We start from the raw sequence: 22,143 nt of genomic DNA on the forward strand, positions 1-22,143 counted from the left end.
ACGCCCCCGCAACGGCTAGGGTCCCTCACGTGACCCCAGCGCGTTCCTGCAGGGGGAGTAGAGTGTGCAAGGAGGTCCTGCAGGAGCTTGAGGTGCTCACCGAGCGTTGTGCGCTGCAGTTTTGGGCAGAAGACGGACGGTGAGGGCGCGATGTCGGGGCTCTCCCGCCTGCTGCTTTGGGCTGTCGTCTGCCGAGCCGTACTCTGTGTGCTGACCGAGGCTGGGAACACTACCCTGGCCCCGAGCACGACTTCAGCGACCACCAACCACTCACTCTCGATGCCGTCGACGACCCCCGTTCCGGTCACCATTCCAGTACCAGGTGGGTGCCGGCCCAGCCGGCTTCTTGCTCCCCCTCGTACTCTCGCCCGGGCGAGCTGCCCTTGTTGCCCATGGTCCACGCTCCGGCAACATGGCGGCCCGTCCTAGTCCAGTCGGGGCCGGGCTCGGGGTGGCTGGGGTGGCGAAGCGCCGGGGTGAGAAGGGGCGGCGGAGCCCTTGGGGGCCTTTACAGAGTTTATAACCCTAGTTTCTCAGTTCGAGGTATTTTATAAAACTGGAGATTATAAAATCGCCACCTTGCCGCAGGCTTGGAAGAAGGGACGTGGCTTCCTTGCGTGGTGGCGGCACTGGGATTGATCATGGGGGAAGCCGACGCGTCTCCTAAGTTGATGAGGAGACCGAGCTCCCTCTCCCTAAGGTTAGTCCTTTGTCCACCCAGGTCTTCAGACCGAAGGGAGGCTTCTTCAAAAGTTGGCAGAAGGGGGGAGGGGAAACTGAAGATACTGGTTCTCGTTTGTGTCTTGAGACTTGGGTCTGAGAAATAAGTCGCCTGGGATTTAATTACCTTAATTTTGCGGATAGTTATGAGATTTACCTTAAGTTTGAGCGTTTAATTAAAACTTTACACCCCGTGCTACGTGCAAACGAGGAAAAGTACCCATTCGTGTATCCAGTGTTTCGAGTATGTCTCTTAGGCTAAACTGGAAGGTAGGTGGTGAACCCGAGAAGTAGAGCGGAAGTAACTGCTGGGACCGTATGTATAGTATATTGTGAAGCTGGGTATGGAACCAGGTCTGTCGATTTTCTAGACCCCAATCAGGAACACCCCCTTATGTTAGTCTTTGCAGTCTATTGGTTGAGGCATACTCTGAACCTTGGCAATGTCGTGACAATACAGAAAATAATGGAAGATAAATTTGAAATAATAAGGTGAAGAAACTAGGTATATGAAACTTGCAGTCTAGTATGGCTGGTTAGTCTAGGTAATAGTGGGTAAGTAACTGGCATTTTGATGAAATGAATAATCGCCAGCTTTTACCTTGTTTTTCTTAAGGTTGATCATACTGTTGTACAATATCTTCCCTAGTTTTTGTATTTTATAAAAGCTTAATAAAATATTAGTAAACTGAAAAGTATTTGTTAGATTCAGAGTGATGTAATGGTAACATTTTAAGTTTTTTAAATGAAAGGAAATGGAAGTTCAATACTGGAAGTCCTAACCTGCCCCATTTTTAAGATGATAAAGTGGCATATGTTTCATCTCCTAATTACTTGGCAGTTTCCTCTCAGAATTGTAGTTTGGTTGTGTTTTTTGTTTTTTAAAGAGAAGCTTGGAAATATGAAGTTAATTGCCTTTGTGTAATGTAATGAATACAAAGGAGATGATTTGTGTTTTCTGTAAGTGGTAGTTGTATAGGCTGCAGTCTGAAAGGTAGGGTTCAGTTCATTGTATCATGCTATGCTACCCAAACATTCATCATCAAACACGAGAGTTTAAACAACTAGCATTTTTCATCTGTGTACAAACCTCTGAAAGACTTAACCCCTCCCCCCACACATGTCCCCAGTCTCGGATAAATACTGATGATGAAGTATGGAAATGTAAGCCCGGTTTTATAGTCTATTTGTCCAGACATTGAATTGTAATTTTAGCCTTCTTTGAAGTCTTGTTTCTGGGACATTTGGCTTAAATTATTTAAAAAGATCTTACTAATTTGTTAAATTACATGTACATGGCTGTAGCCCCCTCCAAATGTGTTGTCTCTTATTCTTCGGTCCTAGAGGACCTTGGAAAGAGTGAATCATTTATTAATGATGAGTCTCTGGGGTTCTTCAGAATGGGCATCATCAAATCTTGGGCTTAACCCATAATACATTTTTATTACTATTAAAAATTGTAGTGTTTCATCTGATGTTTTGGGGCAGTGATCGCTCTGTTTATATTGTTGGCCTCGTAACTGTCCTTTTTGTTCTCCAATATTTTTATTTTTTAAGGATGCTTTAAAATGCAACACGAAATCCTCTGTGTGTGAAAGAGTTGCCATGTAAAAGGGGTGGGTTTTAAATAGGTACCAGGAAGTACTCAGTGTTCCACTAACTTGTGTTTCTCCTCCCTCCCTCCCTCTCTCTCTCTCTCTCTCTCTCTCTCATTGACTCGGGCCTCGTAAGTCATTTAAACAATCGGAATTTCTTAACCAGTTTACAAAGTTTTGTGTGTTTGTGGTTTAAAAAAACATATAAGATCTACCCTCAGTGAATTCTTAAGGGTATTATAAGTTTTAACTGTAAGTACAATGATATATAGATCTCTAAAATTTTTCATCTTGCATGAAACTTTATAGTCTTTGGACTGTTCTCTGTTCTGCCCTCGTGCCTTGCAACCACTATTCTACTTTTCTGCTTCTGAGTTTGACTCTTTTATTTAAGATTTTATTTGTTTATTTTTAGAGATGGGGGTAGGGAGGAGAAAGAGGGAGAAAGAGAGAGAAACATTGAATTGTTGCACATGCCCCAGCCAGGAACCAGGCCCCCAACGAGGCATGTGCCCTGATCCAGAATCCAGCCAGGGACCTGTTTCTTTTGCTGGACGACTGTCAACCAACTGAGCCAGGGTGATCAGGGCTGAGTTGAGAATTTTAGATACATAAAAATGAAATTATGCAGTGTTTGTCCTTCCGTGACTTGCTTATTTCATGTAGCATAATGTCTTCAAGGACTGTCGGTGTTGCAGTGTATGACAGGATTTCCCTTTTTTAATGACTAAATAACATTTCACTGTATATGTATAATTACATGTTTGTTACCTTTTCATCTATTGATAGGCTATAAAGTATTACCATTTTTCTGAACTAGTAAGCCTCCTATGTAACGCTTACTGTGTTAAAGAAAAAATGGTAATACAAACTCAATATCAGTTGCCAATTAATTGATTTCTTACATTCCTCCCTACCCCAGAAACCTGTGAAAACCGTAACAGCTGCATTTCCTGTGTTAATGCTAGCAATACTATCGCTAATACTACCTGTTTTTGGATGGAATGTAAAGGTAAGAAACTTTGAGGTTGTTTTAATTTTGAGAATGCAAAATTGTTTTGTTACAAGACTTTAAAAAATACTACAGGTTATCAAACATTTGAAAATTATGTAGAACATTTATGTCAGTGTGCACTTTTTTTTTTTGACAAGTCAAGTACTTTTCCTATATAGTACCAATTTCCTAACACTTCCCCCTAAAATCTTTTTGTCACCCATTCCCTTAGCCCCCTTTAATTCTTTATACTTGATAATTAAAGCTTAATAGTTTTAAAGGAAGAGAGATTATAGATCTTTGTAGAATACAGTGCAAATAGCTGTGAAAGGAAGTTGTGAAATTTTCCTCTGGAAACTTCCCCAGAAAAGTGTTGGAGGCATTTATTCTCCGTGTGTCCAATTAGATGAACTTAGACCTTATGAAACATAGCGGGGGAGGATGAGGTGGGGAGTCACCTCATCCTTTGCTGTACTTTTGTTAAGTTTTAAAGTTACTTTAATTTGAGAAATAAAGAGTTAGATGGCGATACTTGGAAATGCCGGTTAGGTTTATGTTAGAACCATGGGAGTACAGCGTAAATTGTTGTTTTCTAAATGTAAGGTGCTCACATTTTTTTCTGTTAAAAATGTAGCAGGGTTTTTTTTTTAACATACAAAAAAAAAGCCAAAGCTACATGTTAAGCTTCTTTACTCTTCATTGAAAATTTTAAATTTTGAATATTATATCAATATGTAACAAAGTTTAAAAACCTTTTTAAAATTAAGGTATTAGCTTAATTTGGGATTGTTTACTCTTGTATAAAAGGCACTTTCTTTTTTTAAGTACATAAAATGAAATTTAAAAGTGCAGCCCTACCCCATATATATGGCAGTTAGCAAGTTTTGGAGCTTAAATTACCCTTCTGTGGGATTTGTGGGGGGAAACACTCCCTTACTCCTGCTATAAGTCTTCCGTTAGCAACTGGTTTTAGAAAGTGTAAGAGGCGCAGAGCCTTGGCGGCACCTCCCTTTTTACTGAGTCTTTTTCAATCCTGACCACTTCCCCCTGCTGATTCAGTGCTCGTGTGCATCTGAGCAGCCCTCCCTTGGACAACAGTCATACCACAATTCTAAGATCTATGTTTCTGGTTTATTTGTTCCATATTTTCATGTGGATTTTAAAAGGATTATATTTGGAAAGATGCTGTATCATATTGCTAAAATAGTGGGGGAAAGAATAACAGTATGTTGTTGTTGTGTGAATAGTCTTCTATAGCATTTATGCCTGAGTTCGGTTTTTGGAAGCTGTCCTGGAGCTCAGTAATAAAGTCAAAGATAGTATTGAATGATGGATGCTGTTTATCTTTTTTTTTTCTTCCATAACAGGTAAAAGCTACTGTTCACATAATTCAACAGTCACTGATTGCCAGGTGGTGAATGGTACAGACTTCTGTCATGGTAAGTGTTCACACTGGCTGCTGGAGAAAAGGGTCACAGAGAGGTGCAGAAGATTATTGCTTCAGGAAGCCTTATTTCAGTGCTTGGTTTGAAGCATTTCTGTAGTTCTAATCTTGGTATAAGTTTCAATGTGAATAGCATTTACATTGGTTGCTAAAAGAACAGTGTTTCGAAGCTTGGTTGAATGATTTCGCTATGCTGGGAATGCTGTAAATTATTATAATTTTCACTCTCTTAGAAACTCACTGCTGTTTAGACTCTCTATTTGCATTCAATAGGCCTGGACAATCTTATTCTGACAATTTCTTGATTGTAGTACTAGTGAATGTCATAGTGTCCACATAGTATGTGCTATGGTTAAGTAAATCTCTTTATCTATTTTCTATAATTTGAGGAACTTGATCACTCTTAAACCTGTACTCTTTGCTCAGGAAATACTCAAAATTCCTAGCTGAAACAGTGGATTTTTCTAACAAGACAATAACTTAACAGGAAAGTCAAACTCCTAATTTGGTGCATAGCTAACAATTAAATTGAGCAAATGGTTTTTCTGAAGAGTATCAGTAATCTTAAAAGACTACCATTAACTAATTTTTGGTAGGAATTTTCCCATCTTCCCCCTTCCCAACTTGAACTTTGTAACTTAGAATTTCATTAGCGTGAGATCAGTTATGCTCTATGTAGAGTGCAATAACATCATTTAGGTGGTAGATGAACAAACATTTTAACGGTTATTTTAATGTTTGTTAGAGAAACCAATAACTATGTCAGACTTTTGATTTCTTAATATTGCCTATAAAAACGATTAAGTGAAACATCTTAAGAGACAGTAAAGAAAAATTGAACAAATAATTTGCTTATTTTAATCATGTATCAAATTAGAATGGTTAAGAAATAAGTTCACTTTGCTATCCTGTAAAGGAGGCCTGGGCTCAAGTACAGCTAGCGGGCTACAGTAGCAGCTTTACAACTATTAGGGACCCAGGCTGCTCCTAGGTTTTTACTATAATTCCTCAGAAATGGGCTTGAACCTTATTCTCCAAAGTGAGTTCTCATGTTTCAGCTATGTAATTGGTTTTCCTGCCACAGGAAGATGAAGGGAAAGAGAGGCCCATATCAGTCCTGGCTGGGTAGCTCAGTTGGTTAGAGCATCATTCAGTATACCGAGGTTGCAGGTTGGACCCCTATCAGAGCACATGCTAGTTTCAACCAGTGAATGCATAAATAAGTAGAGCAACAAATCACTGTTTCTTTATCTTTTCCTCCTTCCTTTCTCCCTCTCTCTCAAAAATCAATCAATAAAAATTTTTTTTAAAGGGGAGGCCCGTATCTACTTTATGTATGCTTTCTGGAAGTTATACATGGCTACCTAGCTGCAGGGCAGGTGGGGAAACGTCTGCTGGGGGAAGGGAAGTGTGGTTAAAAATTGGTGCTCCTCTTTCTAAGGAAGAAGGGTGTAACACTGGGTAAGAGAAACTGTCAGTCTCTTTCACAGATAGATGGTACTAAAATGTAAAAATTGTAAGTGGCATTCAAATGGCTGCAGGTTAGGAAGTTGTGTTAACAGATTGTGATATTTACACACCTTTGACTAACGTATTTGTTTGCTTTTTAAATAGCGCCCACGGTTGCTCCATCGCCAACCAATTCTACAGGTAATATAATTTACTGTTTTTCTCATGTTCTTTCAGGATTTTTAAAGCTCTTTTGATGGATAATATTTTAGTAAATACCTAAAAGTCGTTAGTGTAATTTTTAAAATTAGTAGACATACTTAGTAATGGCTGACCACGCTGATCACATTAGCATGTGCTGTCATGACAGTGATACACAGCTGTGGTGTTCACACTCATGGAGCTGAACAGATTGCTTGCAGCTTTGTGCATTGAGTCAACAAACTGCTTTTTATGGACTTGGTAAAAAATCTTCGTAAATACAAAACAGTAAAGGAAGTTGAAGTACCCTATAATTCACGTCATTCAGAGGTACACCAAAATGTTTTAACCAATTTGAGGTCTTTTAGTCTTTTCTATATGTATATACAAATAAATAAACTTACTATGAAATTCAATAATACATGCACCTGCACGTTTGAATTGGTTCCCTTTTACTACAGGTGTCATTGTGTGCACTTTGCATGTTGTGCTTTTGGTTAAATAATTTGATTAGAATACCTTACAGGGAAATATTTGCTGTCATCTCTGATAGGGTTGATTTAAATGGCATTCCTAAATGATTGTTTTAAGGCTTTTGGTACTGATTGCTTTCCAGACAGATAGGCTTCTTATTTTCATCAATTTGAAAGTTTTTCACTACATTCAGTAGCATTAGGTGACATCTTCTATTAAAAATCTTCACCAATTTGAGGACTTCCGCCAAGATGTAAGTGTTTCCGTAGGTGGAAACACTTTGCCTTCTCGCACAACCAAATCTAAAAACAACAAAGTTTTAGCAACAATAAACGCAGCCAAACCACGGAAAATTGAACAATACAGAGTCTGAGGACAATGAACCACTGAGCTAGACCGGTAAGAGCAGGGGAGCCAGCAGTGGAGTGGGTCGGGCAAAAAAGATCCCCCAACCCAGACAGCCAAGGGCGAATCCCAGGTGTGGGGTAGGGACATGCAGGCCCAGTGAAGGCACAAGGCGGCTGACCACGGTCACACATTTGCGAGCAGATAAACTAGCGAAGGAGCAAGCATTGAGACAGACTGAGCAGGCCCCAGCGGCAGGAAGGAGCAGAGGGGCCCGCCATTGCTCCCTCTCTGACCCTGCCCCCACATACAGTATCACAAACCAGGGGCCTGGGTGGCCCCCACCCTGGTGAACACCTAAGGCTCCTCTCCTCATATGTAACAGGCGCAAACAGATCAAAACATGGCTCAAGCAGAACTCAGAGCCCCATAGCCGATAAATCTAAGCCAAGAAAAAATTGCCAACCTATCAGAGGCACAATTCAAAACACTGGTGATCAGGATGCTCACAGAACTGGTTGATTTTAGCCACATATTAGAGGAACATATGAAGGCTAAACTAATTGAAATGAAGGGAAATACACAGGAAACCAATAATGATGGAAAGGAAACTGGGACTCAAATCAAGGGAGTGGACCAGAAGGAAGAAAAAAATGATGAAACAAAAATACGAAGGAACAAGAATTCAAAAAAAATGAGGAGAGGCTAAGGAACCTCCAAGACATCTTTAAACACTCCAATATCCAAATTATACGGGTACCAGAAGGGGAAGAGGAACACCATGAGTGGAAAACTTATTTGGACAAATAATAAAGGAGAACTTCCCCAATCTGGCAAAGGAAATAGATTTCCAGGAAATCTAGGAAGCCCAGAGAGTCCCAAAGAAGGCGGACCCAAGGAGGAACACTCCAAGGCACATCATCATTACATTAGCCAAGATTAAAAGGAAGAAGAGGATTCTAGAAGCAGCAAGACATAAGGGGACAGTCACCTACAAAGGAGTTCCCATTAGACTGTCAGCAGATATCTCAAAAGAGATCTTACAGGCAAGAAGGGGCTGGAAAGAAGTATTCCAAGTCATGAAATCCAAAAACCTACAACCAAGATTGCTCTATCCAGCAAAGCTTTCATTTAGAATGGAAGGGCAGATAAAGTGCTTCTCAGATAAGGTCAAGTTAAAGGAGTTCATCATCACCAAGCCCTTATTATATGAAATGTTAAAGGGACTTATCTAAGAAAAAGAAGATAAAAAAGATGAACAGTGAAAGGACAGCAAACTCACAGTTATTAACAACCACACCTAAAACAAAAGCAAACTAAGAGGACAGCTAGATCAGGAGCGGATCCACAGAAATGAAGATCGCATGGAGGGTTAGCAACAGGGGAGTGGGAGGAGGAAAAGGGGGGAGAAGGTACAGAAAATAAGTAGCATAGATCGTAGATAGAAAAGGGGGGAGGGTAAGAATAGTAGGGGAAATATATATAGAATCTAAAGAACTAGAGACATGGTCATAAAACTAACGGGGAATGGTGGGGGAGGGGTGCACAGGGTGGAGGGGAATGAAGGGGGGAAATAGAACTAATGGCACAATCAATAAAAAAATTACTTATAAAATCCACACTTTGAAAAATGCCTTACAAATGTATATAAACAAAACAAAAATCTTCACCAATTTGAGATGTGGTCGAGATGGAGGCACAGGTAGACATGTCTCACTTCATTGCACAGCCATAGGAAGGAATACAACTAACTTAAAACGGAAAAAGAATTGCCAGAAAATCACCCAGAACTCTATGGAAGTCTGACAACCAAGGATTTAAAGAAAAGAAGCTATATTCATCCAGATGGATAGGAGGGGCAGGGAGGCGGTGGCAACGAGTAGAACAGGCAACCCCACATTCATATTTGGTGGATAAAATGCATGGGGACACCTTGTGAGCAAGCCAGCCCCAGGCATCCAACACTGGGAGAAAATAAAGCCGCATAACCTATGGCTGTAAACCCAGTGGGGATTGGGGTGGTGAAGAAACTGCCCGTACTTAGAGTTTAAACCCACCCACCCACCCACCCTGGAAGCACAACCAGGATAGCTGCTGAGGGGCACCGGTTTCATACGGGAAGTGAGTGACTAGAAACAGGGCGAGGGCCAGGCAAGCTCCCAGAAGTTAGTACAGTAGCATTGTCCCCTCTTTGACCCTTTTTGACACATGGAGCCATGGTTGCCCTCCCCTGGCGACTACCCAGGGCTCTGCCCCATACAGCCTAATAGCTCTGGAACCAAAGCAGCCCTACCGAGTATACAAACACAGGGAGGTTGCCAAAATCAGGAGACAAAAAAATATGACCCAATTGAAGGAACAAACTGAACCCCACAAAAAGAACTAAGTGATGTGGAAGTAGCCAACCTATCAAATGCAGAGTTCAAAACACTGGTAGTCAGAATGCTCTCAGTCATTGGTAGTCAGAGATAACATTGTATGTGGCAGAAGCGTAAGGGAAGAAATGAAGACTTAGGGAAATAGAGAAAAATTCACAGGAAACCAACAGTGAAGGGAAGGGGAAGCCAGGATTCAAATCAGTGATTTGGAGCATAAGAAACATCCAGAACAGAATGAAGAAACCATTCAGAAGAGAATGAACTTTTGAGAAGACTTTTGGGACATCTCCAAACATACCAACATCTGAATCAGGGATGCAGGAAGAGGAAGAGCAAGACATTGAAAACTTATTTGAAAAAAATTACAGGAAACTCTCCAAATTTGGCAAAGGAAATAGGCATACAAGTCTGGGAAGCTCAGTCTCCCAAGCAAGTTGGACCCAAAGAAGTTGATCCTGAAACACATCATAATTAAAATGCCAAAGGTTGATAGCCCTGGCTGGTGTAGCTCAGTAGACTGAGTGCTGGCCTGTGAACCAAAGTGTCTCCGATTTGATACCCAGTAAGGGCACATGCCTGGGTTGGAGGCACATGAGAGGCAACTACATGTTGATGTTTCTCTCTCTTTTTCCTTCTCTTCCTGTCTTAAAAAAATCTAAAAATAAATGAGTAAAAATGCCAAAAGTTAAAGGGAGGAACTTAAAAGCAGCAAGAGAAAAGGGAGCGTTACCTACAAAGGAGTTCCTATAAGACTGTCAGCTGATTTCTCAAAAGAAGCTTTGTGGGGTGGAAGGGACTGGCAAGAAGTATCCAAAGGTATGAAAAGCAAGGACCTACAACCTAGATTACTCTATCCAGCAAAGCTATCATTTAAATTTGAGGGGCATATAAAGTGCTTCCCAGACAAGGTAAAAGCTGAAAGTTCATTATCACCAAGTCGTCATCATACAAAATGTAAAAGGAACTTATATAGGAAAAAAATTTTGTCGATGTAATACTTTGGTCAAAAGTAAAAGTGTGTAAATGTTAAAATTAGTAATAGTGTTTTAAGATAGATAACTTGATACATGTGTAATTTGTAAAGTATATTTTTTGAAGTTAACATAGAATGTATAAGCAACAACAAAATACTTTGAAGGGGTTGTAAGTCTTAAAATAATCATACCCTCTAATCTGGGAATTCTGTAAAGGAATCAGTCCTGTTAGAGATACTTCCTTATAGGATGATCATAGTGTGGCGGAATGAGATTAGAGTAGGTAAAATGTGTACACTGGTGAGAGAAAAGGGGACACAAAGTGTATGAAAGTATCTGTCGAGTGTTAACATATTTACTGCTATCCAACAATAGTCTCAGTGCTAACAAAGGTTTCATAATATGGTGCTTTAGTTCCTACACAGATTACATTCAGTCTAATTCTTATCAAGTGTATGTTTCCTTACAGACGTCATTAGATAACTATTTGAGCAGTAAACTAAAGTTTCCACTGGGCTCTTCTAAATGGGGGAACTGCGGCCTCAGGGCACCTGTTATAAATAAAGTTTTATTGAAATACAACCATGCCTGTTTATTTGCATGTTGTCTTTGACTGCTTTTGCACTACACAGTGCACAAAGCCTAAAATGTTTACTTTCTGCCACTTCCAGAAAAGTTTGCCAACCCCTTAAAAGAAGATAAGCAGATTTTGATAGACACATAGTAAATACTGAGTTGCACTTCTTACCTTGACTTTTTAAGTCAATCATTTTTGTCTTAGAAACAACATTACTTGTAAAGAAACTATAGTTTCCTCACATAAACACTAATTCTTACCCTTTTGCGTGTCTTTTTGCAAACCTTATCTGGATGTACACATAGATTTTGCACGTAGAATAGCAGAGGTCCAGTTTATGATTGCTTAATGTTGTAAAATTATTTAAAAGCTAGTATTTTGTATATGTACGTAAATTAGTGAACCATTAACTGAAACCATTCGGCCTTTAGTCTTTAAAAAATGGAAAGCATGCGGAAGTTGATAGTGTTACTTTAAAAAGGTACATACTAGATAACAACTTCAGAGATTTAAGTTATTAATATGTTGTGTTTCTATTCCAGCTAAAACCACAACTGTGCCTTCCTCTTCCACAGCTACTGTGCCAGGTAATCGAGACTTTCTGAACAGCGAGGCAGGATGCATGTGCGTCGCTGTTGACTTACTGTTTGTTGTCAGTTTGCAGTTTACTTATGAATGGTTATGAACTGAAACGAAACTCCTATAGGTCTTTAGAAGACCAACATAGGCTGTTAAAGCAGTAATGACAGGTTTTCTGAGAGTCCTTACCTAGGTTTTTAATGTGTAATTACATTTGGTGTGACACATTAGAATGAAATGTTTTTCCAAAACCTCTTTAGTGTGGCTTGTATGTGAAGTCTAATATCTTATAACCTAGAAATTAAATAATGATTAGTGTTAGGAATTGGTTATGTGCTGTATTAGACCATAGTGGTTTGACTGAAGATAATAATAAAGCCATCCTTTTTACTGAGAAATACTTTAAAAAGCCAAGATCATTATTACTGTGCATCTTGGCCGTATTTCTTACTACTTCTTAAATTCCTTTGTAATAACTCTTGAAAGTACATGTGAAATTTAACTTTAATTAATGATTTGACATATTAAAACTATGTTATATTTAGACACAGTAGATACACAGATTAGGAATCCTTTCTATCCATATGTAAAATCAGAAACCATTGTTTTTGATTAATCTTTTATAATCATCTGAGTCTTTTGGTTTTATTCTTATGCTACCTTTATTTCATGTTTAGTGAAACCATTCTGTCTTCACAAGAAGAAATACAGAACATTTGTAATTAGGTCTACTTATTATATAAAGCCACTGGAACCAGTGTTTATTTGATATTCTACTTAAGAAAAATGTTAAAGTTATCTTAAGTAAGAAACTTTTTCATCAAAAAGTGAGATGGTGCGTCACTTGAATCATCTTACTCGAAGAAGGAATTCAAATTTTTGTGCCTCCCCCCACCCATGACTTGATAATGACTATCTCATATGTAAAATCTACAGAGCAAGATTTAAGATAATTTTAATAAGTTCTTTTGCTTATGGAATTATAAATTGCAGATATTTAAGATTTCTTTATTTGAAAATTTGCAGCCAAATTTTTTAATTTACACCATGCATTTAGTAAAATTCAAAAGTTGTATGAATTTTCAATACAAATTAATATTTGAAGAAATTGCAATTTTTAAAAGTGCTTCACATGTTCCCAGGGCGTAATTTATACAGCAGGAGAGTCTTTTTTTGTCATTTTCATATTAAAGTTGTATAGCTATGGTGACCACTTGATATCACCAGTCATTGTGAAGCATGGGCTTGATAAATAATTTGTCTTCCTCAAGCAGATAGTAAATTTTAGTTGTAAAGACTTGACTGAAGAGGAAATACTTTATAGAATTTAACACATGGCAAAATAGAAACTCAGGTGGGTCTTGAAATCGTGATAGAAGCTAATAAGACTTACTGTTTCTTCTATCTTAACAGGTTCAACTAATACCACTTTAACTCCAACTTCACAGCCTATGCGAAAGTCTACCTTTGATGCAGCCAGTTTCATTGGAGGAATTGTTCTTGTCTTGGGTGTGCAGGCTGTAATTTTCTTTCTCTATAAATTCTGCAAATCAAAAGAACGAAACTACCACACTCTGTAAACAAACCCACTAGCTTCACAAGGACTGTCGTGTAACTCAATGAAACCAAAATATTATCTTTCAAGATGTCCCACAGGGAAGACGCTATTCCAGGATCTTTACATTTTCAAAGGATGTGTATAAGATATTTTGGAGCATTGTGTTTGAAGAAAAATCAGTGAAATCATTTTGTTCAACAGGAATATTTCAAATACTCTGCATGAATCCTTGTGGCTGTCGTCTTATATTTTTAATGGCTGCTGCTGTGGGATTATGTTCTCTTCTTGACATGCCAAATGTAACTGTGCAAGGCGGGAAACACTGTCCTGCACAGATGACCTCGTGACTCGTCAGGCAGTTAGATACAGTCATTGTAAAGCCTGAAAGCTGCATTATTGCCATCCTAACTCAGGATGTAGTGACCAGAACTGAGAAGAATGTGCCAAGTGAGCATCAATCAGGTGGATTTTTGGCAACCATTTTTAAAATGGAATAAATGTGTAAGCTTGCTCTCCATAAAGTAAACTGTATTCTTAGAGTAAAGTTTTGTGCTTGAGAACAGTCATTTTTTCTGCATTAGAAATAAAAGGCCTCCCAGGGAATTACATTCCAGATTTAAAGAAATGAATGGAAGGTATACAAACCATTAAAGTGTAGCAGGTTATTGTTAATACTTGTAAAGCACCTTATATCATTGAGAAAATAAAGAACAGTGCCTTAAAAGACAGATTGAAAGGTAGACTGTAACGTAAAATGTTTGTGATTTGTTGTTTCCCATTAAGGAAGATAAAAGGTTTATGTGAGCAGTAGTAAAACCTGCTTTTAGATATGCTGTTAGTACTTAATTGAAAACTTACTATTTCATAACTGAGTAACTTAAGCTAAAAGATGTTATACAAAGTTGAAAATCTTCATATATTGAACTTCCCAATGTATTTCTTATAGTCATTAAAAATATAATAGAGATTAAAATTGATTTAATTATATTTTCCTTTGTATTTCAAAACATATCCTAACACTGTTGTATCTCAAGAGGATTTTTACCAAGCTGTCTTGAAAAGTAACTTCTTTCATGAGGCAAGAAACTGGCTTTAGAATCATTTACTGTTTAAATGAGACAGTCATTTTAAGTTTTGAAACAGGAAGTGTGACCAATGTAATTTCAGAAACTCTGTAAGGATTTTTGGTTGATCAGATTACTGTGGGTTTTCAATGGTTGCCCTGGATAAACAGATTATTCTTTCTCTTTTTCCTTCTTCCCCCATCCTTAGTTTAGTTCTCGTAGTATAGTGAGCATGCATGCATACTTTTATTTATTTTTCTTAGGAGCACTATGTTTTTTGGTTTTAGAGGGATACTTTTTCTTCTCTGCCTTTGACAAATTGGATTAGTTCAGAGGCTTAAATTAGTTAAAAATGAGCTTTTGCTTTTCTAGGTCATTGCATTTTTTTGTTTTAGTTTCTTGAGCCTATAGTGGCCGAATTTAGCCTTTGGTTTTCAGTATTTTATGGTAGGAATGACAAGTTACTTAGGTCCATTTCATAAGCCAAAATTCCTTACATTTAGGTAATTATATTAAAGGTTCTTAAAATGAAGATTTACTTGTTTCGTAGTTACTTGCTGGTACAGCTAAAGTTTGTTTTACTTGCACATTTGTACATACACCTAATGTTTTCAAGTGCCTTAATTGTTTAAACTCTCTGGCTTCAAAAGTTTTTGGGAAAAGGTAGGTTTACCTCACATCTTTGTGTTTCATTAGTAGTAATATTGTAGGTACCCCACAGAAGGTTCGGTTGCGGTGCCATGGCTGTTCGTGTTCAGTGAGTGCTGTAAGGTGCGAGGTGTACTGCAGAGTGTGCAGGGTTTCCATTCCTCCCGAAGTGGCAGAAAGTGGCCACGGTGGTATAATTGTCATTTACCTAGCTGTGAATACCTTGTCACACATTGATGTCAACACAGAGCAGTGTTTGTGAAAATGTAGCTGATGAAGCCTCTCACGTTCTGTAATTTTGAGTACTTCTCTAACAACAAAATCATAGATAAGAAATTAGGTTTTACCAGAAGAGCTCTTAAACAGAACTCACAGCCTTTTCCCCTTCTTCCTTTAGCAGTTTAGTATCTGGAGCCATTAATAATTTTTGGGTTTTTTTAATCCAGAAGGTATATAGAAACCTTTTCAGATTTTTCATCTGATTATTTCATGCAGATGTAATTCTATCAGAATAGCTTATTTTACCTTAAGATATTTGTTGTACAGGCAGACACTGCTGTTAAGAAATTTCTATTTTAGTTTATTAAAAACTGCAAAATCAATCTGTATCATGTACAAAACTGATTTAAAATAAACTGTGTTTATTGAATTAATGTGTTGTTTTTTATTAACTGAACTGTGTTGCTTTCTAATTATGACATTTAATGCTAGTGAATTTACCTTATCACTGAGGATGAGTTGTCTACTCAATTTTTATTGCTCCCCAAGACCACCAGGGAGTAACCGAAGTATATAATCATTAGTGTAGAACAGAGTCTTAGAAATGATAATTGGAGGGATGACTTTATATGTATGGGAGTGGTGTGCAAATAGATTTTCCGCAAATCAGTAGAAATCATCCACTTAAGCTCTACCAAGTAACAAATTTATGAGGCTGCCATTTGTTACAAATCTGAAATCTTGTTTGTAACTGCCTTTTTAGTTCAGATCGCATATAAAGTAAAATTAGGCTTTTGCTTAGAATACTTTGTGTAAATACCTAGTAGCAAACCACATGGCTAGTATATGAAATCTGGTACTTTGGTCCATGTTTTGGCCAAGATTATATTCTACATTAAACCATAGAATTTGGAGTAAGAGAATATAATGTCTTGATTATGATGTGTTATGCTGCTATATTCTTTGTTTCTTGTGTTTGGGGTTCATCGAGTTACTTGAATCTATGGTTTTCATCAAGTTTGGGAAATTTTCAGCCTTTATTTCTTCAAAAAATTTTTTCTGTCCTTTCTCTTTCAACAGACTCTACAGAGGCTATGAGAAGTTGATCCACAGCTCACCCATGTACTGTTGAGGTTTTTAAAAAAAATCTCTGTTTCATGTCAGGTTATTACTGTCTTTGAGTTCACTAGTGCTATGTCTAATCTATTGGTGATGTCCAATGTATTTTTTTAATTTTAGATGTCTATTTGTAGAAGTTAATTTCAGATATTTTTATGTTTTTTATGTCTTCTACATAGCCAACTTTTCTTTGGTTTTTGAACATCTAGTGTAACAATTTTTAATAGCCTATGGGCTAGTTCTAACATCTGGGTTACTTTCTGTTGATTTTTTTTTTGTTCATTATTGGTCATATTTTCTAGTTTTTTTCTTGTAGGTCATATTTTCTGTTGATTTTTTTGTTCATTATTGGTCATATTTTCTAGTTTTTTTCTTGTAGGTCATATTTTCTTATTTATGTGCATGCTTTGTAATTTTTTATTGCATGCCAGACAAATTTTAACTTGTTGGGTGCTGGATATCTTTGTTCTGCGACTTAAGTGACTTGAAAGAGGTTTGATCCTTTCAGATCTTGCTTTTAAACTTTGGTGAGAGCAGCACAGCATTTTCCTGTGGCTTAATTGTTGTCTGGTTCTGAGGCAAGACCTTTCTGAGTATCCAGTGCCCCCTGGATTATCGAGCTTTCCAGTCTGGACTAATGGGAGCAGGCTGTGTTCCTAGCCTTGTGTGGACTGGAGGGGCTGTTTCCTATAAACCTTTCCCCAGAGTTGGGTAGTTTTCCTTAGGTGCATGTGCTGACCAATACATTGCTGAATGCGGGGAGTGGGGGGTGGCAGGGACCTTCTGCAGGTCCTTGGAATTTCTCTTTCTGTCACTCTTCCCTGGTCCTCTGCCCCTGGGAACTCCAGCTGCCTTCATCTCCCTTGAGTTCACCTCCATATTCTGAACTTGAAGTCTAGTAGGCACTGCCCAGGTGTCCCCTCCCTGTATTGTGGTTGTGGCTGAGAAATCTAAGGCAGTAAGTGGGGTCAGTTCTTTCCTGTCTTCAGGACTGAGACGAATGTATTGAAACTACTGTCTCATGTATTTTGTCCAGTGTTTTTGTTATTTCACAGTTAATCCAGTCTCATTTACTCTTGGCCAGAAGAAAAAGTTCAAGTTGGAGATTTTACAGTCTTAATTTGTAATTGTTCCAATAACGTGAATACATGTATCCTTATAATTTTTTTTTTTAACTATGAGCCCTGGCTGGTGTAGCTCAGCGGATTCAGTGTGGGCCTGTGAACCAACCAACCGCGGTTCGATTCCCAGTCAGGGCACATGCCTGGGTGGCAGGCCAGTTCCTAGCAGGGGATGTACAGGAGGCAACCGTGCATTGACATTTCTCTTCCTCTTTCCTTCCCTTTCCCTCTAAAGATAAATAAATCTTTTAAAAAATTTTAAACTACAAGAGGTGGGTATATGTCGTCTTTGACCCTCCCCAGGCCCTTCCCCTTGCTTGCCCTTCGGTTTTCAGAGGTAATTGCTGGAACTGGTTTGGTGTTAAACTTCCCCCCCCAATTAACTACTTGGAGATCTTTCCACCTTAGTTACGTTGACATACCAAATTCTTAAATTCCACATTGGTATATGTAGTATGAATATTCTAAGTACCTACCTATTGAAGGATGGTTAGGTTGTTTGCAACTTTTAGTTTTTACTAACAATTTTGCAAACAACTCTGTACTCGCGCCCTTGTTTATAAGTGACTATTTCTCTAGAGTAAACACAGAACTGCAAAGCTGTGTCATCAGGTTTCCACTTGGAAGACTTTAACAGAGATTGCCTTCCATTTTCCACCAGCCAGGACATCAATGTTTTCTATGTTCTGAACTGCTTGATATACTGACAAGATATATTTCAATACTCTGATGAGTAAAAGTTTTACTAGGTTACAATCATTAATTTGCATTTCCTCTGAATTGTGTTTTTCTATTGTCATAACAATTTGTTGGCTTTTTTTAATCTTGAAATATCCTGAATGCTAATCCATGGTCAATGGATTTTCTTTAATCAATATTTTCTTTAAGTCTTTGTCTTTGCTTATGGTGTATTATCAAGAGAGTACAGTCAGGACAATTAAGTCACATGAAATGAACAGGAAGAGTTTGACATAAAAGTGTTAACTCTAATATTGGAACAGAGTAATGGGGCATACATCTGTAATTGAAGAAATAAACTGCAAAGCAGTAAAGAGAACTCGGGAGAGTGCAGGCATAGCAAATACAAGAAGTGGCTGCTCTGTTCTCCCTCAGGGTGAATTCCAGAAAGCATTATAGAGAATACAGCTTTGCCTCTCAATGAAGCCTGTGGTAGCTGCACGTCCATCTGAGATGATGCCAGGGAAGGTTACCCACGGAAACGGTACACCGGCACAACCTGTAAAGTCATCCAAGGGGGTGCAGGGTGTACCACGCACAGGAGTTCCACACCCAGTGACACCCCACTGCTAAGCTACATGCACTGATTGAGCAGGGTGCTGTGATAATTTGCCCAGAACAAGAAAAATAAATCCCTCCAATACCCTCTGCTGACAAAACAGTCCGCCTAGCATAGAACTACTTGTATGTTCCAGCTCCATTTTCACCCTAATAATGGGTGAAGCAGGCAACAACTGGTGGATTCAAAGCTCAAAGCCCTGGTTTCTGTAAATGTTATGACCTTTCACTACTTAATTCAATAATTGTTTTGCCCTTGGTCAGAACCTCAGCTGGTCAGGGTTCTTTACCTGGTGGAGTGACCCAATTACCTATTACCAAAGATTCTAAGTCTTCCAGATGTCCTACCTGTTTTGGTTGATGTTTCCTATTAACCTTTACTATTAGGTACTGAAAAACTTGAGCACCCAGAGGATCCCATGTTTCTGACACAGTCCTTCCCCCCACTGTGCGTCAGTAACAGTCTCAGCCTTGGTGGTCAGGATTGACATTCAGCCAGTAGAGTAACACCTTTCGCTGCCTGTTGGTTTAGTGGCATCAGAATCAAGACGGCCATGTGGCAGCCTTGTCTTGGATCTTGCATCAGTAGACCCATGGCTGTGCTCCTGGTTGAAGCATCCCTTAGGAAGTAAGACCTCTAAACCAGCACTGCTTGAGGTTGCTGGGATGAGACATATAGTCATGCTTTGAACCAACATATAATTGTTGGTTCAGTCCTATCTATAAGTCAGGCTTGGCTTCCTTTTTTGGTCACCTGATTGTTAAAAACACCCCAGTCCTGGGAGAGGAGACAGCAGGAGTTGGTGTTAAGAGACTTGGAGCCATGTGTTCAGTGGAAGCTACTTGTACCTTTCAGACCTGCCCAGCGAGCTAAGTTGATTGTATACCATTTCCTTTCATGGTACATTGCTGCTCTGCATGCTCAAGTTTATTGCTAGGTGGGTCCTACAACACCTGCATCATGATGGGAGGCTCAGGCTACACGATCACCTACTATCTTGTGGCGAGGTGTTCAGTCTCTACCAAGGCACAAAAGGAGGATATTTAACATCAGAAGAGGGCATATATTTGCTCAAAATCTTAGGAGTCTGCCTGTGATTCTCTTGGTGATTGACAGGCTCTGTGCAGTGTTATGTACGCTGGGGCATTTTTAGGATTTTTGGCTCTCCTGGATCATAGGACCTACATGGCAAAGCAGCTCGTATTAAAACTCAAAGTCACAACAGAGCCTTCTCTTACCCTGGTTCCCACTCATAACTGATAATCACATAGATGGCTGGCTGGGGCAGGGGTGAGGTAGCACACTGGCACTTGGTATATGTTGCCTTCAAAATCCGAGAAGTCCTGTTGGGCATCATGCTTTTTTTTTTTTTTCAAGGTACATAGTGTGAGATGTAGGGTTAACCTTTCACCCTCTGGTTCTTACATGTCTTATTAAGGCACCTAAGTACTTACCATTTTCTGCTCATGATATCCAGTCACCATGTTATTATGTAGTAGGCCAATATGCTGTTTTATGGAATATCATGCTTTCTATGAATTAACTCATGGCAGGAAGCAGGAGAACTGACAAAGCCTTGAGGCAAGAATTTGAAGGTACACCGTGACTTTGTCAGGTAAAAGCAAACTACAGTGGTCCTTGCAATGTGATAAAGAGCAAAAGGCATATTTGCATAACAAGTGCCAGAGCCAGACTCACTGGCCCCAGTACAGACCAGTACTGCATCTGGGAGAGCGGCTACAGTTGGAATCACTGCCTGGTTAAGGTGTGGACCTGGTAGCCCCAGTCATTTTCCAAGCCATCTCTTTTCTGCACAGGCCAAAGTGATGAGTTAAAAGGTGATGGGATAGATCCCACCACCCTGCTTCTTCCAAGTTGCCGTCTGGCGTTAATCCCCACAGTTCTCCAGGGATGCAATGTTGCTTCTCATTTACTTGACAGAAGGGAAGTTCCAGGGGCTTCCAATAAACCCCGCAAAGATGAGCCATAACTCAAGGGCCAGAGAACCAGTACAGGAGTCCTTTCGGTTGCTAATTATGTTTATTTGCATTATACCTTCAGGAACTGAGGAAATAAGCACCTGGTGGGGTCGGTGGATCAGCTGGGTCCACTACGGTTCAGACCTGAGCTGAGACTCCGACCCCCTTGCTCTGCGCCTTCATCTTGACTGGTGAGACGCAAGATGAAGGTGTTTGGGATCCCCAGGGAGCAGAATTGGTTTAGAGGTAGTGCCCAGTAATCACCAGATGGTCTGGATATTTCTTTTTCTTTGATGAAAAATCACTCTAGCAACTGATTACAAATCCTTTAGGGAAAAGTTTGGAGGGAGGTTTATGGTCTGCACCTGCAGCAGGGGTGTGGGGTCCTTCCTCCCGGGGCCCCAGCCTCTCCTGCAGGCAAGGGGCTGTGGTCTGTGAACTGACTTAGGTCTGGTCTGGGTACGAGGCTGTGACTCTGCTGTGCTGGCTCACGTCAGGTTTTGGCTCCCAGAATTTTTCCTTTTACATACATCAAGCAGTAGTTTAGTTGGCTCCCCATGTGTATTCATTCATTCATGGGGGCATGTTAACCACCACCAAAGACCTCTGTGTGCCAAATCTCTACCCAATGACCAATATGTCCCTGCCGACCTTTATAACAGATGCACATACCTTGTCTTTGACGGTTGGCTTCTGCTGCTCCGGGATGGCTTCATCACCATGGAACTGAGAGAGTCCATTTCAGCAGTGAAAAACAACAAGACTGTGACTTCAGCTGTCACTGTAATTTAGCATTTTACACAATGAAAATTTGTTTTTTCTTTTTAGCAGCATTATCCTTGTGACTATAGGAAATAGATTTTAAAAAGGCTTTTTGTGGCAATTCATTGGTTCTTGGACCATGATATGAGCTGAGAATTAATGGACCTGACCTTGTCACTTTCTTTGGTAAGTGCTGAAGGAAATTAAAAAAAAAAAAACCTCTTCTCCCACCCTAAGCCTTATGGTCATCATTACCTTCATAAGAGTCAATGTGGTAGAAGTTTGGGCTCCCAAGGCTCATACTTTAGCAGGTGCTTTGTCACAGTCAACCACAGGTGATAGCTTGGGTCATTGTCATGACACATGTTACTAGCATGTCACTTTCTGTTGCAAGGAGCTCAGCACTGTACGCAAGTCCAAGGGTGCAACCAAACACATCCCCAAATCCCATCTTTGTATGTCTGTCCTCCTAGACCAACCCACTACTGGTATCAGTTTTCTATCAATCATGGGCCAGTTAGGAGGCAGAAACCACATAGTAATCAAACAGGGAAAGTTTAATATAAAGAATTATGAATGAGTCCTGACCAGCGGGGCTCAAGGGTTGGGTGTCATCCTGCAAAGCAAAGGGTCGTCAGTTTGATTC

General features: G+C 39.5%; 1 protein-coding gene across 1 annotated transcript; it reads left to right on the forward strand.

Moving 5' to 3' along the window:
• The first annotated feature begins 29 nt into the window (after positions 1–29).
• Positions 30–15,649, forward strand: CD164 (CD164 molecule). The gene is made up of 6 exons (XM_037159013.2): positions 30–322; positions 3,238–3,327; positions 4,677–4,748; positions 6,368–6,403; positions 11,694–11,738; positions 13,144–15,649. Exons 1-6 carry the CDS (start codon positions 151–153, stop codon positions 13,308–13,310), a joined length of 582 nt encoding a protein of 193 aa, XP_037014908.2. The 5' UTR covers positions 30–150; the 3' UTR covers positions 13,311–15,649.
• Positions 15,650–22,143: the final 6,494 nt, after the last annotated feature.

The sequence above is a fragment of the Artibeus jamaicensis genome, unplaced genomic scaffold (assembly GCF_021234435.1).
Source record: "Artibeus jamaicensis isolate MK-2021 breed Jamaican fruit bat unplaced genomic scaffold, CSHL_Jam_final contig_387, whole genome shotgun sequence".
NCBI lineage: Eukaryota > Metazoa > Chordata > Mammalia > Chiroptera > Phyllostomidae > Artibeus > Artibeus jamaicensis.

What these genes read in the sequence shown, in the direction of transcription:
- CD164 (XM_037159013.2), top strand. Translation starts at nt 151, where the DNA reads ATGTCGGGGCTCTCCCGCCTGCTGCTTTGGGCTGTCGTCTGCCGAGCC. An exon ending in TTTTTGGATGGAATGTAAAG is followed by an intron (nt 3,328 to 4,676) that starts GTAAGAAACTTT and finishes CTTCCATAACAG; the next exon opens with GTAAAAGCTACTGTTCACAT. An exon ending in ATCGCCAACCAATTCTACAG is followed by an intron (nt 6,404 to 11,693) that starts GTAATATAATTT and finishes TTTCTATTCCAG; the next exon opens with CTAAAACCACAACTGTGCCT.